Source organism: Misgurnus anguillicaudatus, chromosome 11 (assembly GCF_027580225.2).
Source record: "Misgurnus anguillicaudatus chromosome 11, ASM2758022v2, whole genome shotgun sequence".
NCBI lineage: Eukaryota > Metazoa > Chordata > Actinopteri > Cypriniformes > Cobitidae > Misgurnus > Misgurnus anguillicaudatus.
This window is the reverse complement of record NC_073347.2, coordinates 18,654,913-18,671,802: the sequence shown is the minus strand read 5'-3', so window position 1 is coordinate 18,671,802 and position 16,890 is coordinate 18,654,913. Positions and strand designations below refer to the sequence as shown.

At 38.3% G+C, this 16,890-nt stretch overlaps 1 protein-coding gene across 1 annotated transcript; it reads left to right on the top strand.

Moving 5' to 3' along the window:
- Positions 1-9: 9 nt before the first annotated feature.
- mmrn2a (multimerin 2a) lies at positions 10-16,890 on the top strand. Its single transcript, XM_055169662.2, has 8 exons — positions 10-861; positions 5,572-5,694; positions 7,662-7,768; positions 8,001-8,078; positions 9,052-9,240; positions 13,066-13,505; positions 13,599-15,081; positions 15,885-16,890. The coding sequence occupies exons 1-8, from the start codon at positions 557-559 to the stop codon at positions 16,286-16,288; spliced, it is 3,129 nt and encodes a 1,042-aa protein (XP_055025637.2). The 5' UTR covers positions 10-556; the 3' UTR covers positions 16,289-16,890.

The following is a 16,890-nucleotide window of genomic DNA, read 5'->3' as shown; positions in this document are numbered from 1 at the left end:
GCATGCTTTAAATCCAGCTGTTATATACTTTTTTAAACTCCCACATTCACTTTAAAAACTTCTGAGCTACTCAGTAGAGACAAGAGCAATGAGATGTGTGTAAAACAAGTTTACAAGTATGTAAAAATTTCAAGTGACCAGCCAAGAGAAATAAACCGCTTCCTCATTGACCTGCATGGCACACATGCATGCTTGTTCTCAGACAGTGTGTCCAGCACCTCATGAGCTTATGAGCCTGTGAACTGACAACCTCATTGTTTCAGGCCAAGCTTGGCGACCTTTCCATGGGGCAGTGCGCTGGAGGTGGGTGGGGGCTTCATTTCCGAGGATTGTTGGAGGTCTTTGAAACCATTAAAGAGAGGGAGGGTAAAGGGGAAGTGAGAGGTGGGGGAACATGTGGAACGGAGGGGAGTGGACTGACAAGAGGAGGGAAAGAGGATAATTTTCGAGGTGGGGGGCGGAGAGTTTTCATACGCCACAACAGAGCCTTAAAACAACTTGTTCTTCAGTGTTGGCCTTGTACTTTGTAGCGCTTCAAGGGCACGTAGACGTGACAATGCTTAGGTTGGCAGTGCTTCTCCAGGGGTTGCTTCTTGCAGCTCGCTGTGAGGTCAGAGCCAGAGACCCAGAGGTGGAGGAAGAAGACTTGAGGGACACATTGGATGATGCAGGATTGAGGCATGAAGTCCCACTGGCAGGATTTGGGGCACCTCATCATGGAGAAGGATTAAATGGGAAGAGCCCAGATGTCTATGGAGCTATCCACCATCCTGTGGGTCATGGACACCATGGGCAGCATCCATCTGTGGGCGTGGATCCAACAACTGAAACTGTGAGCCATGGATCTTTTCAACGCACCGGGTAAGTGTCACTGTTTCTTCTCTAATCTGACTCCCTATAGAATGTGTCTTGTCTTAATTCATCATCCTTGCTACATTCAAACATGCAATTATGACTTAGCTACAAAGTTATTTCCTAAAATTTTAGGATAATGGAACTGTTGAAAGACTTGTCCAACAGGGTAATACAAACATGCTGCCATAATCAGACTTACATGCATGTCATAAAAACAAACTTGGTTTACATTGCGCTGGACCTCATTATTTGTGTTGGGGAGCCACCCATGTTGAAGCGGAGTAGCAGCTTGTCAAGCAATATTAAGCAGATTTCCTCTCCATCACCTCCACCACCATCAGTTCCTTATCTTCTCCAACTTGGATGAAATCAATGTTTAGTTGATGTAAAACTAAACACACTCTACTAAGTCAAGTGTTTTCGCCAAACATTTGGAAGTGCCCATGTTACTCAAGGGAGTCTGTACATTTGACCACACAGTTTCTCATAGTGTCAAGAGTGTCCATATGTTTTCTCTTAACCCATAAACACACACAAACTGATTGATGCTAACACTTTTGATATCAACATTGTTTATCTTTTGTTCACTTCATAACCTCAACCCAAATATTGTACACATACATTACTCTCCACATCTTTCAGCAGCAGACTTGAGTCTTTGCTAACTCCATAGACGTTTATCCTTAACAAAAGGTTTACTTTGTAGATTTATTATTTAAACCGGAGTCATTGTGATTAAAGAAGACTGTGTGTGATTAAGACTAGCATGGATGTGCAAGGTTTATATTAGAAGATACTTAAGTTGTGGCTGTGCAATGAGACCGAAAGATCTTTGAGAACCTGCTGCAGGAGGTCCAGAAGATGAAATACATCAACACTACAGGTGGACCTGTAGGCAGGGGTCTTTTTTGCTTATGAGATGTCTTGGCACACATGAGCAACTATGAAAAGCTTGGAGGATAAAAGGAGGAATGAGTTTGATGCCCAGGTGCAGAACACTGGAGAGCAATGAAACTGACAGAAAGGGCATAGTTTCACATTTTAGGATTGGTAAATATATTAGTAAATATAATAATAACTTAACAAATATACCTTTTTTGTACCATTCAGAAAAATCGAATAAATTCGATTGAAATGTTTTAAATTTAAAAGGCACTTGAGGGAAAAGTCAAGCTTTTTGAGCAAAAACAGCTGTCAGATTATCACAACAAATCAAACAGGAATACAAATACTCTGTACTTGTGAAATTAAATCTCGCAATTGCCAAATAATCAAGACACGTCCTGTAACTCCCTTGGGACTTCTTTATGCCCAAAACGTTTTGCTTTTGAGGTAAACTCACCAATGCGCTAGCTTTACAATAGCTTTATATCTTGGACTAAAACCAACCACATGACATGGATGGGGAGAGTTTTATCTATTGCAGCTGTTCAACAAAAGAGACAACAAGAAGACTTTAGAGGAATCAAAGAAAAACTAAATTCAAAGCGAATATTTAGCCTTCCTTATCGGTCTCTAGGCATTAGTATGAGGGTCAGTTTTTTTTCCAAAGCTCTTTGATTTTTAACCAAGATTTTTATACTGTACATGTTTCTTTATAGCTCATAAAATATTATCTTAAATCCCACACAAAACCTAGAAATTGAAAACAAAGTTAAACTATTTTACATCCCTCGCCCCTTGTATGTTTGTTTATACAGTGTTTCATCTAATATGAATGATTTCAATAAAATGTGCCCTTAGCTCCATTTAAAATTTTTACCATATTTAAATCTACTACACCGAAGTCTGCATCTATAGTTTCACATACTCTTGATAATCTCTGGAAAATGACATTAGAGCAGCGGAAACTATGACACATAAGGTTAGAGGTCATGTTAGTGTGTATCTGTGGGTATCTTCCATGAGTGAGGATCCCAGGATGAGGGAAGCTTGCGAGAAAGAGAGAACATCAGCTATTTCCTTCCTGCAAGGAGCCAGGGCAGGAACAAGCTAATCTGAAGAGAACAGGAGCAGGACCATTGTGCTAACTAAGATGTCAATCCATAGAAGATGGAAGGAAGTAACATATAGGAAGTTTGAGTCAGGCCTGAAAAAAAATCTGCTGATTGGGGCTGTTGTGCTATAAGGGATGATAAGAGAAGATAATGTGTGCTAGAGAAGAAGGCAAGTACTGTAGGAAGACTGCTGTACAACATCCTTTAAGCCTTTAATCCCAAGCTTTTAAACTATGATTCACGTGCTTTATAAAGTAACTCATCTTGAGATCTTTAATCGCTTTAACTTCATATCCTATTAATCCTGCATCAACAGAAACATCCAGGCAACAAGTTCATCCATTTAAAGGAATAGTTCACCTCAAAAGGAAAATACAGTCATAATTTACTCATTCTTTTTTTAACCTGATAAGGAACACTGTGCCGTACACGGTACACCCCCTCCCTTGCATGTAAGGGTGCATTACGTCATTGTAACTTTGAAGCATGAAATCTTCAAAATATACAGTCATGCGGCACATCGTTGGAAAGCTTAGACTTTCGGGATTCCATTAAGCGCACACACAAAGCATAATAGGATATTTACTTATCTTCAAAATCTTCCCTTTATCCGCTTCGGTGAAATTGTCCAAAACAAATTGTTCATAAATCCCCAAAAGTCCAAGGAAATGGAATATCCAAGCCTTTTAATCCAAAACGATTTGTTCATCTCACAATCTTGACGTTTCTGACCGAATTACGATATAAATAGTGTATACAATTAGTTCACTAACGGACTTTTCATTCACGATTTATAATGAATATATTCGGATGTCACGTTTATTGTGCAATGTCTGCGGAACAAATACGCCCCCTTGTGGAATTTCAGCCGTTCCATAAGAGGCTACTTCGAATCTTTAAGGATGAACCCTTTTTAAATTCTTTGCTTTTTGCCATGTTTGGTTTGTATCCACTGCTTGGAGTCTTACTGTGTTGCGCAAGAAATGTTGTTGTTGGCCTGTAATGACCACTCGGATGACTTTCCTTGTGAAAGTGTTTGTTTACCAAAAATGTGCCAGGTTTGTGTTTTGTTGCTCTGTTTATTTCAATTTGAACAGAAGATTTGTGCTGGATTAAAACTGTTGTGTAAGAGGAACTGTGTACCATATACAATTCATCAATTTGATTCCTGAGTCTATTCAAAAACCATGGAAAACCAGCTTATACCTTCTGTGTAGATAAAAGTAGTCTTTCCTAAATAGGGCTATTAACGTTACTTGCTTATCTGCAAATCAAGGACCAATCATGCTGAAATGCTTTTTGTTTTAGTTTTGCCTATATAATGTGTAACTTTAATCAGCCAAATGGATCTGCCGTGTTTTAATAAAAACAAAACTCAATCCAAAACTCAACATGTATTTATACATCAAAAGGGGGGTTAAAGGGGTCTTGGACCCCCATATAACAGTAAAGGGACCTTGCATAAGAACAAAAACATAAGAACACAACTCAAACACCAGGACGGTTGACCTAATCTGGCCCGCATTCAAGTTTGATTAATGAAGAGACGTGTAATGAATATCTCATTCTCACGGCCATACAGAATGCATTAACCCTTGGCCAAATACTGAACAATTACACGCAAAACAAAACGACTCGGCAGTGGATCTGAAGGATTTGGCAGGAGTGTGAAAGCGAAAGGTTTCGACCTGTTTTACTCATGAACTATGAATCATACATCAAAACAACTAATTGCTAATTCCTCAAAAATCCACTTCTCAAATGTGCCCATATGCCTAATCTGATCTCTGGTCAGTGTTGTCATCTAATAATCAGAAACAATGGTGCATTATGTCCCATTTCAGCTCTGCTGATGTAAAATGAACTGCATGTCATTATCATTAATTCTGCCATGACCTCACAGCTGGTATCAATGAAATCTAAGTCTTTCCTGGCCACAGACATGTAACCAACCTTTCTATACCTTATCTGACCTCTGCTGTAAGCAATGACCCTTCACTTTCAGTTGACTTTCCCAGTGGGATATTGAGATTTTCGTATTGATGCAGTGATAGGCCATTTGAGTTTGTATTGGTCAGAAGGGAACAGTGGCATTGTAAGCCATCTGCTTCACTGCCATTCAGACTGTCAACACCATTATCAGTGAATTATTACTCTTGGCACTAAGACATCTATTCTTCGGTTCTTGGTATTAAAGGAAGCAACACATATGCCAAAAGAAGGTGATATGGTGAACAATGTGCTGGCAGAAATGCAAATGCTTAGCATTACCAATTATTGGAAAAATTGCACATAAATAAAGGCAGTATGAAGTAAAGCGCACGTAAAAGAAATACAAAATAAAGCTTTTTACCATATGCCTAAAACTGAATTAACACATAAAAAAATCTTTACACTGCCTGCCTTAATTTGTGTGTTAAAATTTAATCAGAATATTACTTTTATTCCAGGAACGCCATGAAAATATCCGGTCACCGATTTATCATCAAACTAATAGAGAAACCTGGATACACTCCAAAAAATACATTACAGGCCCTTCAGGCATCATTGATTAGTAAATATCCTTTATTTCCTTCAGTCTCACAAGTACACAAAAATAACTATTAGTGCATTAGTACAATGAACTTCTAGTCTTGACCTAACTGCACAGTTGTTAGTTATCTTAACTCTAGACTACACATACTAGGTTGTTTGGCTGACATGTCTTTCTCTCTTCCAGGAATTGGTGTGTGTTTGTCCAAAAGCGTGCTTATAGTGTGGCAGTTTCCTGTGGAACGGAGAAGTACACTATCCAGTCCCAGAGTCCCTGTCCTAATGGCACTCCGGACTGCCAGATAGTCATGTGAGTTAAATGAATACATCATAAATTAAAGCTATAAGCTGTCTTCCAATTTGAAGGACCGATTGCTTAACAGCAGCGCGAATTAAGTTCAGTAAGGCCATCCCAATTTGAAGGATGCTTAAAATGCACTGCAGAGTTTAGCTCCAACCCTGATCAAACACACCTGAGCAAGCTAATCAAGGTCTTCATGATCACTAGAAAATCACAGGTGGGGAAGTTTGATTAGGTTTGGACCTAAACTCTATAGTGCTCTGGCCCTCAAGTGTATGATTTTGGGAACCCTGGCCTAGGCTATCCCGAATTCATTGCGCATCTGTAATGGCTGAATATTTTAAAATAATCATTTAAAACCTTTGTAATATAAAGGTGTGTATTTTGCATTTGACTTTTGTATATTTCTAAGGTTGGTTAATTGCATTTTCTGTTGGTTAGTCTAGTCTACATTGTGTCATATTTTCTAAAATAAAATAATTTTTTCTAGTTCCATAGTTATTATAATAAATCGCGTAGAGCAGGTTAACGGAACTATGCAGCCCCCGTAGACCATCTCATTTCAATTCTCTTTATGGACTTCGGAGGCTGCGACCTTTAAAGAATGAGTCATCGCCTTTGAAGGACACGACTTCAAAGGATCCAGCCTTGAAATTGGGACACAGCTATAATGTTTCATTTCTGATCCAGTTGCATTATTTAATGGCATTACTGAGACTTACAGTGCATTCAAGATACACTTTTTTATCAGTAAAAAATATTGGCTGGGTCTTTCTGGAGTAGTACTCAGTTGGTTTCTGTCTTATTTAAAAAATCTGACCCAGTTTGTAAGCTTGGGTAATTAAAAATCTGATACCGTGTCTGTTCGACAGGGAGTTCCTCAGGGTTCAGTGTTGGGCCCAATTTTATTTAACATTTACATGCTTCCACTTGGACAGATCATCAAGAAACTCGGCTATTCGTAAGGCCGAGCAGATTAGTTTGATCGTGGTAACTCCCACTTCACAGGTACGCAATCTTGGTGTAATTTTCGATTCGCAGTTGAGATTTGAAGCACATATAAAACAAATCTCGAAAACCGCTTTTTATCACTTGAGAAATGTTACACGACTCAGACCTTTTCTTTCTTTTGCTGACACAGAATGGCTCATACACGCCTTCATTACAACTAGGCTAGACTACCGTAATGCTTTTTTCATGGCTTTCCAGTCAAATCACAGAGTAGGCTAAAGTATATTCAAAATTCTGCTGCCCGTGTACTTACTCATACCTCTCCTCGTGAACACATTATACAGGTGCTCTCACAGTTACACTGGCTTCCCATAAATGCGAGAATTGATTTTAAAATTCTTACATTACACAAGGCACTAAATGGGACTGCACCAGAGTATCTTTGTGACCTCATTAGCCCATATACCCAATCACGTTTACTTCGTTCTGCTAATTCTCTCTTATTACAACAGCCTTCATGTAAACTCAAGTCCATGGGGGAAAGAGCCTTTTCATATAATGCCCCAAGCTATTAAAAGCTCTTCCTCCTACTATCAGTAATGCACAAACTTTGGGACACCTCAAAAAGTTAGTTAAGACATATTTGTTAAAGGCTGTATTTTCTTATTTGTTTTGTTGCCCTTGTTGGTTTTGTTTATTTTACTGTATGAGTTTTGGCTTTAAGAAAAGCGCTTTACAAATAAAATGCATTATTGTTAGTAGTAGTACTACAGTATGTGTGTAATTCATCAAACCTTCAACCTTTTGTGCTGTTAACACAGTGGGAACACCTACAACCACCACAACCACATTTATAAAAATATATCAACACTCCCCCATCTTCATTAGGTTTTGGACAAACAAATAAACTCTCCGTAAACTCCAACCATCGGTTGAGTTTATGTTTCTGTCCCTAGACACACAAAAAATATTTTAGGCTCCATATAGGCTGAGAAAACTTCTCTCTTTCGTGTATTTGTATGCAGGTACAAGCTCTCTACTCGGCCAGTCTACAGACAAATGCAGAAAATCTATACTGCACTGCAATGGCGATGCTGTCCTGGACATGCTGGGACGAACTGTGAGGAGACAGGTATTAATGTGCTTAATGTTTTAACACTGGATTTCATTTGAATCAACTTTTTATTGCTATAATAATGTACCATTATTTAAAATTTAAGGGCAGCTTTAAGTAACATAAACAGGCCTGATTTACTTTAAAGTGGTTGTGAATACTGTGAATGATGCTTATCTCTGGGAAAGATCATGAAATTATAAGATAACATTTTCCTTGTTGTATTCCTTCTGCTGTGTGTCTCTCCCAGACGGTCATGTTTCTGACTCCAAAGACTCCACCATAACAAGCAGTACACATCCAGGAGGACATGAAGCTATTATCGAAGGTATGTGACATAAAACCTTTACAAACCTATAAAATCTTTACACAAACCAGAAGTAGTTAAATCATCTGTCAGGCTGACCTAACTCACAGGCCTGACCTTCTGCAATCCCTTTCTGAAACAAAGGAAATGACAAAGTGTGTTTTCGCAAATATTGGCCGACATGCTACTGCCCACATGGGACGTACGAGGAAAAGGGTGTACGAGTATTCTTAAGACTTGAGGCGAGCCCACACATGGTGTGAACTTGTGTGACCAATCTTCAGTCCGAGCATGGACAAAACAGTAGTGCCCTTGTGCAAATACACATATTCATCGAAGCAAACTAAAATAATAACAGGCGGTGAAAACAGCGGCTCTAAAAATAATAATTTGAGCTGGTTATTGGGACACAAACAAAGGCAATGTACAAACCTGAAATTCCCATGCTGCTTATTACTCCGCTTTGATTCAAACCACACCTCTAATGGACTTCCTGAGATTCAAATGCCAAAAAACATTCACACACTATACAACGATATATATCTGATGTCAGAATGACCAATAAAGATATCTCAAAACAGTAGCTGCCATGCCAGCAACATTTAAAAGGTCTGTCTTTTCAGCCAACACTAAAGCCTAGCCAATTTGATATCAGAAAGAAAGAGATTTCCATATGTGACCCAATAATGAGTTAAAACAACCCAGCATTTTTATTTATCTATCAAGACTGAAATTGCTATCAACAACTTTAAAATCTTTCAAACCATATAATATGGGAATGCCCTTTAGCAATCTTTGAATTTTTTTGTGATATGCATGTTTGTTTTTCAAGGAAAAGATTATTCCATTAAAAGCTCTGTCTTGGATTTGAAACTTAGATGTTTTAAATTGTATGGCTTACTGGATCAATTGTTGTGCTGTTAAACGGATCACTTTTTTCTGTAGTAAACCTGAAAGTCTTTTCAGCGCAGCATGGTTTGTTGTCTCTCCTAAGGACATGAACTGACTCAGCAGATAGAGAAGCAAAACAGGGAGCAAAATGACTCCCAAATGTTTGGCGGTCCGTTGTATGAAGCTCAACAACCAGATGTGGAGAATCAAAGTGTGGGGGAGTCCAGCGACGACACTGACCACAGCTCTCATGCTGACCATGAACACCACAGTCGGGACTTTGAGAGGAGAGGTAAGTCAAATACACATACTTTTTTGTGCAATATACCTGCAGACATGTGCAAACCATTTGTGATAAAGTCATTTGATACAACATTAAGAAACATTTCTGCATGCTATTCTGTATTTGACTTTTCATACCAGACACTTGCTTACCAGAGTCATTTCCTTTGGCTGTCATGTGTATTATCAGATAAATAGGCTGTATTATTCAGTCTCGTCCAGAGCCGGTCTCCCTCACATCCTTCTAGCCAAAGGATGCCGGATCTACAGAGTGTTAAATAAAGCTGGAGACTGGTGGAAAACCTCCATTCCTCGTACACTGCCTCTTATTACAGTTTTCCACTCAGGATATCCTCTCTTTCTCTGGGAAAAAATCCCTCTGTACATTGAATGTGATGTAATGTACAATAGGAATGAGATATGGATTGAAAGCAGGCACACACAGTATATTGTCTGCAGTGTACTATGGAAGGGATAATCTATAGGCAGCCTGTCGTTATTGCAGAAATACCCCCCGACGACTGGGTTTAACTAAAGGGGGTTATTTTATAATGACAACCGGTTGCCTGTACATTATCCTGGTTTTTACCTAATAAGTAAGATAAGGAACACTAAATATTGATTTGAAATATTTTATTTGCTTTTTTTAACGAATGCAGATCCTTCGGAAAGGAAACCCATTTTATTTTCAGTTTTGAGATAAGACAATACAGTTAAATGTCACAAACACACTATTTGGTTTATTTATTTGTAAATATAATGTCATATATGATATTAAAATACATATTTAAATTTATATAATTTTTGTGTAATATTAAACCGAACCTGTCAAAATGATTTGCAGCATCCAGGTTGTGTTATTAGTATTGAGCGGTTGTTATCTGGGAAAAACAAACCTGCAAATGTCACGATCAGCCAATCAGATTAAAGCATTTAAACAAGTTGTGTAATAAGACACATTTATTATATTGATAAGTAACCTTAAAATCTTTACTATCCCTCTTAAAAGTTTATTCTTTCATAGATTTTTCTGAAAAACAAGACAAAAGAAAACGGAAAGCTGTGAGAAATCTTAAAGTGCAGCTATTTCATTGCTAAAAACAACATGATTTTGTGTATTTGGTATAATACAATGTGTCCGCGTGGTTTATGGTTTAAAAAAACATTATTTTACACATACCGTAAATTTTTGTAGCTCCAGATTTCACTCTCTTTCTGTAACGCACGGATTTGAAAAGATGTGTGTCCCTGATTGGCCAGCTAATCTGTACGTTGTGATTGGCCTGAATACCTCTGATGTCAGCCGGAAATGTGACGCTCCTTACCATGTTAAAAAAATCAGTTGCTAACAGGAGTTAACTTACAGGCTGTGAGTATGAAGCGGGAGGAATTATGATAATATCGGTCTTTACTACATCACCAATCCCAGGAAGCAAACTGTTTCCTACAATCCGTGTGTTTGTTGTAGTCCAAGAAAAGAGATTTACGTTGGAGACTTACTTTACTTTGGGGTTTGTACCTTTTGCATATCGTTTACATGTACTAATACACACTTACACACCAAAGGAAATTTAAAAACGTGAATCGGACAATAGGTGCTGTTTAAGAGAAAAGATTTGTGCCTGGATAAAATGTAGCTAAACTTTAAAAAGTTAGGTAAAATGGTAATGAATCATATGTGCCCCTGCCTGTGAAAACCCGGCTGAATTCATTTTTTTTGATTTACTGTTTTCTACACAAACCATCCTACTGCACGTAATAGAGAGAACATTATGTTAAAATTTAACCTTGATATCTTCAATATTGACTGAATAAGGTCACGTCAAAGTTTGAAATGAAAATAAAATCAAACTTTAATGATTCAATCTCGTAACGAAACTTTAGTCTGGCACAGGCAGATTTACTACGCTTTACAACATGAAGAAACAGCACAACCATAAATTCTGAAGCTTTTTCAGACAGGATGTTAACAGCATGTGAATAAAAATAGTTTAAGCAACCATGACCTTGATGTCAACAGCAGGGCATTTCACAGCTATATATGCACACTTCACAAAATATATATGCACACTTCTACAGACCTATTTTATTCAGTCCCTAAACATAGAAGAAGTACAACACACGCACCACACACGCACACATTCCATAGACGTAATGCATTTTATAGCATACAAACTGTATATTCTATTCCCCTTACCTACCCCAGTCCCTAATCCCAACCATCACAGAAACCCTTTAATACTTCACATTTTCAAGAAACATCATTTTGTTTGATTTATAAGCTTGTTTCCTCATGGGGACATCAAAATGTCCCCACAAGGTCACAAAAATACTGGAATTCCTATCTTTGTGGGGACAATTGGTCCCCACAACGTGATCATTACCAGGTACACGCGCACACACACACGCACACACGCACACACACACACACACACACACACACACACACACACACCTTTTTTTCAATGTAATGCATGTGAAACACAAGACAGCTGATGGGTCAGCTACAAAGGTCAAAGGTCACATGAATGACCTGGCCTGAACTAGAAATAAATATATAAATCTTTCTAACATCATGATACTGCTGTGTTTCTTTATGAGTAGTAAAGCAAGTCAAACAGGAAAAACAGCACCATGGGGAAGAGTACAATCCAAGAATGACAAAAGTATTAAATGTGTTTTTTGGCAATGAGTCTGTTATCATCCACAAATCAATTTCTGCTGCTGGGACTGAGAAAATCATTTTTTTTTAAACTACTTTGAATAAAAACTTTTGCTAGAGAATTAAAAATTTAAGTGCAAATATATATAAGATATATTTCTTTAAGTATAATTAACTTGGAAGTTATTTAAACTTACAATTTTTATCTTGACTAGTGATCATTTGCTGTAACTTACAAAAATTATAAAATATTTAAACTTAACTTTTTACGTTAATTTAAACTTTAATTGTATTATTTTTTATTTTTCAACTTTATTTTTTAAGTTAAAATGACTTAAAATTGTTTAAATGCAAAAAAAGTTATAGTAATTAACCTCCTAAGACCTGGATGTCACATTTTTTGTTGTTTGCATCATAATACTTAAAGGCGGAGTCCATGATGTTTGAAAAACGCTTTGGAAAAGGAGACGGGCCGACTACCAAAACACACTTATAGCCAATCAGCAGTAAGGAGCGTGTCTACTAACCGACATCCTTGCCGGGTTGCGTATGTGTGGGGCGGGTCTATCAACAGAAGGTCCAGATTCTATTGGGGTAAGGGCGTGTTTGTTTAGGTGATTTCAAAAATCAACATTGGCTTTCAAACATCGTGGACTCCGCCTTTAATTCTGTGGAACTGGAACCTGTTTTACACAAATGTGGACAATAACACAGCTTCTTGTTAAAAGAAAAATGTTTGGTTATTATATTTATTGGTTCTTCCTAACCCCAAAAAATAGCTGGAAGAAATCTGAAAAAAGACAAAACAAAGTTGGGTCTTAGGAAGTTAAATAAAAATCTCTCAATATTCAATATTTTGTCAGTGGAATGTTCAAATGTGTCCTTTTTCATAAAAAAAATGAATAAAAAAAATCTGAAAAATTCATAAAACAGTTGAACTGTTAAAATTGATTTCAGAATTTTTTTTTAAAGTTTTTTTTTGGCCATTTTGCCTTTATTTAAACAGTGAGAGAGGAGAGTACAGGAAAGTATAGGGAGGAGAGAGAGAGGGTATGGGATCTGCAAATGACCACGAGCCGGGAATCGAACTCAGAAAAGCACCAGACTTCTGAGCGCTGCCCACTACACCATAGGCTCCGACAAGTCTCTTTATACTCTTCATCTTTGTTGCAGATCCTTATGCTGTAAATGAAGGCCTCGGCCATCCTGATGCACCTTACCTTCACCATGGACTTCTGCCAATCCTGAAAGAAGCCGTGTTGGCTCAGCTGCAACCTGTCTTGGATAATTTCAATCTAACCATGGAGCACCTCTTTCAGGAGGTGAGAGGCTTGCAGCAGGACATGGCTCGACTCAAGGACCACAGTCAAGGACAGGGGAGGGTCAATGAACCAATGGAGTTTGATGGTGAGGCGTACAATCAACGGGAGACCGTTGAGATGGAGTTGAGTGAGAGCTTACAAAAGCTGGAGGAGGTGAAAGCTCACTTTCACAACCACCGCAATGAGGTAGCAGAGAAACTCCATGCACAACACAGCACTTTGGTCTACAACCTGACCAATTTCAAGACCGAAATGGACCTCAAAATCAAGCGTACCCACAAGATGTTACAGGTCAGAATTGTTATTCCTTCAATCAAAGTGATTCTTTTTTATATACAAAAAATTTTGTAGTAAATAAAATCAAATGTGTCTATCTATCTACAGGTGAATCTACACGCCCTGAACTCATCAATGTCTGAAATCCGGCAGGAGCAAGAACGGCTGGATGAGGAACTTCAAAGGGTCTGGCCTGAAAAGACGACTACACAAAGTCAGCCTCACGAGAGCCCAGCCGTCTGGGAAGCCATCACCCGTCTGGACAACAAAGTTATCAGTAACACAGTAAGACTCAGTGCCTTGACTGAAGGCCAAGAACAAGACACAAACAACATCAAAGACCTCCAAAATGGATGGAGGCTTCTGGAAGAGACAATAGCCCAAACCGGCAGAGACTATCAGATTAGGTATATGGAGACTGGTTTGGAGGTGGATGCTGCCAAAGTAACAGTGCTTGACCAAATGAAAGAGCTTAGCAACAATATCAGCGTTGTCCAAGATGCTCTGCAGGAAATGGAGGTAGATGTTGACTATCTCTTCACACGGCACTACAAGAACATAAGCGCTGGGGACTGCAACTGTTTGGATCTGGGAACATCTGTGGCACAACTGCAAAAAGCCGTAGCTGATGTGATGGAGATAGCGAATGAGAACAGGCTGGCCCGGCTTGGTGACTCAGAGGAAAGGTTGGACAATCTGGAAAATGCCTGGGTATCATCTGTGGAAGATTTAAAACTAGGACTTCTCAATGTGCAGAAGTCATTGGCGTTCGAACAGGAGAAGAGTAGGATGTTACAGCACAATATAACCCAGCTTCAGGTCTCCCTCCTGGGCGGCCAGCAGGACATCGAAGCACTCCAGGAACAGGACAGAGATAAGGATGAGAAGATACAGCAGCTAGCAAGCACTTTCAACACATTGCTGCAGGACGCCATTCGTCACTCGGACATACTGGAAGTCTTGCTTGGAGAAGAGGTGCCGGTGTTTATGGAATGGTCTGATCAGGAGAAAAAGCAATGCTCTATACCGACATTAAGGGAAAGCATCAAGGACATGCAGGAGATGATCAATGCACACAGCGTTACCTTGGAATCACTTTTGAACTCGGCTGCCCCTCAGGTGACTCCAGCAGATGAACCCTCAGTGCTCGCAGACTGGGACTCCAAAGTGAGACATGGGGATCAAAGATTCGATCTATCTGAAGAACAGACAGATTACTCTGACAGTGATTTTGGGATTTTAGAGGAAACCGTAAAAGAACTAGGGGCTCGCATCCGACATCTTGAGAATCACCGCTGTCCTTCCTGCTGCAACTGCACTAAAACTGCTACATCTACTGGTATGGAGGTCAGACTGGAGGAAGAGGTGGCTACCTTGCGTAAAAACCTTAAGGTTCATCTTGAAGTTTTTGAAAGCATTTTTAGTAACAAAGAAGGACTTGTTGCCTCAGAGGCTTCTATCGATTTGGATAGATTATCAGCCCTAATGAAGAAATATGAAGCAAAGCAGCAAAAAAAGAAAACAAAGAGACCGAAAAGAGGAGTTCGGGCTGGTTTACGCCGCAGGAGGGATGCATCACTGGAATCAGGAGGTAAGAATTTATGATTTTCTTTCTGAATTTCTTTAAAATCCCTTAGTTATTTTTGTCACAGTTTTCTTAAACCCTTTTTACTGGCGCTGTCCCGTAAGCGGGACACCTAAGTTTACTTCAATATTTTTAATGTATATGTTAATCTATTACGACAAACTATATATTGTTGGAAAGGTCTAAGTAGTTTTCATATTTCAAAACCTTTTAGAAGTAATAATAATGCAGAAACTGTAATTTATTCATTTTTGACAGCAAACCTCACAGCAAACCAACACAAACCTTATTTGTGATAATTTTATGTATTAAAAATAAAACTATATTGCATTTATGTTTATTACAAATAAATGAAAACTGCTATAAAAATTATATTTTCACCTCCAGACACTTCCGCAAGTTATATTAATTTGAAGGTGTACATCACAAAACAATTTATGGTGATTATATAATGTTTTGCATCTATTACTAAAATATATACTACACATTATAATTATTTAAGTATTTAGTTTATATTTATTGCACATGCATATGTTTACAGTTAAAAACCTTTACATTTTCTTAAAAGAAATAATGCAAAAAATATAAGTAGTAATAGTAACGCTATTTATTAATAGTAAAGTAATAATTAATAATAATAAGTTATAGTTTTCAACAAAAAAATTTTTTTCAGCTTCCAGTACTTGTGCTTTTGCTAAAATAAAATACATATGTATGACAAGAGCACCCCCAGTGACAGGTAATTGTAACTGCACTGTCATCCCCTTCTGTTCTTCCTCAAATTCATATTTTCATTTGATTTCAAACAGTGCTTCATCAACTTCCCGACACTCCGTTCATGTTTCTGGCCAGCAGCCCAAATGGTGCTAATGGATCTGGCACCGTTCTTTTTGAACATGTGGATCTAAATCACGGACAAATATACTCACCCAAAACAGGCACGTTTCGTGCTCCTACCTCGGGTGTCTACCTCTTTGTGGTGACACTGGACTTTGGACCGGGCCCTTCCTTGGCTCAGTTAAAAAGGGGTGGAGATGTTGCTGCCTCCTTGCGCCAAACCCAGAGGAAGCTGGGTGCACCTGCCACACGCGTCTGTATCCTGCAGTTGGAACAAGGAGAGGAGCTTCGTCTGGAACTGGTGCAGGGAAATATAGAGCGCAGCAACCCACAAGACAACACTTTTGCTGGTCTACTAATGCTACAGACCACCTGAAGACATGCTAGGGTGCAAAAAAACTGTTAAAGACACCAAAAAATTAAAACCACCAGATTTTTCTTTCAGGATGTGAGAGGCTAAAAACAGGTTGTTTGTAAGAACTGGTGACACATTCTTGTGAGACTGCACTGCTGATTTGGCCTTGCTTTACTGAAACTAAAAGAAAAGTCAGTATTATACAAACAAAAGCAGGTTCCCTATAGGTTACATAAGCAGTCAAGTTTTCAAGAACTTACATGTTTAAGTGAAAAATACTTTGTGGAAATTTAAATTGAAAGAAAAAGTGTTTAGGTGTTACCACTTGAAGTAATTCTTTTTACTTTTTGTAGTTAATAGTACAAATCAGCCAAAAAAAGAAAAAGAAAACTAACACAAATAGACACAGAAACAGCTTTGTGTACTAAAATTATATATATATATTTTAAAAATTATTACACAGACAAATATTATACAGAGTATGAAGCTTTCCCATGATGCACCAACAACATTGGACTGTTTAGAACAGAAAACCTTCGAATTACAAGTTAGGAGTTATTTTTAATATACAGAAAAGGGCCAGGTTCTGTTAATAGTACACTGTAAAAAATGATGTGTTAATT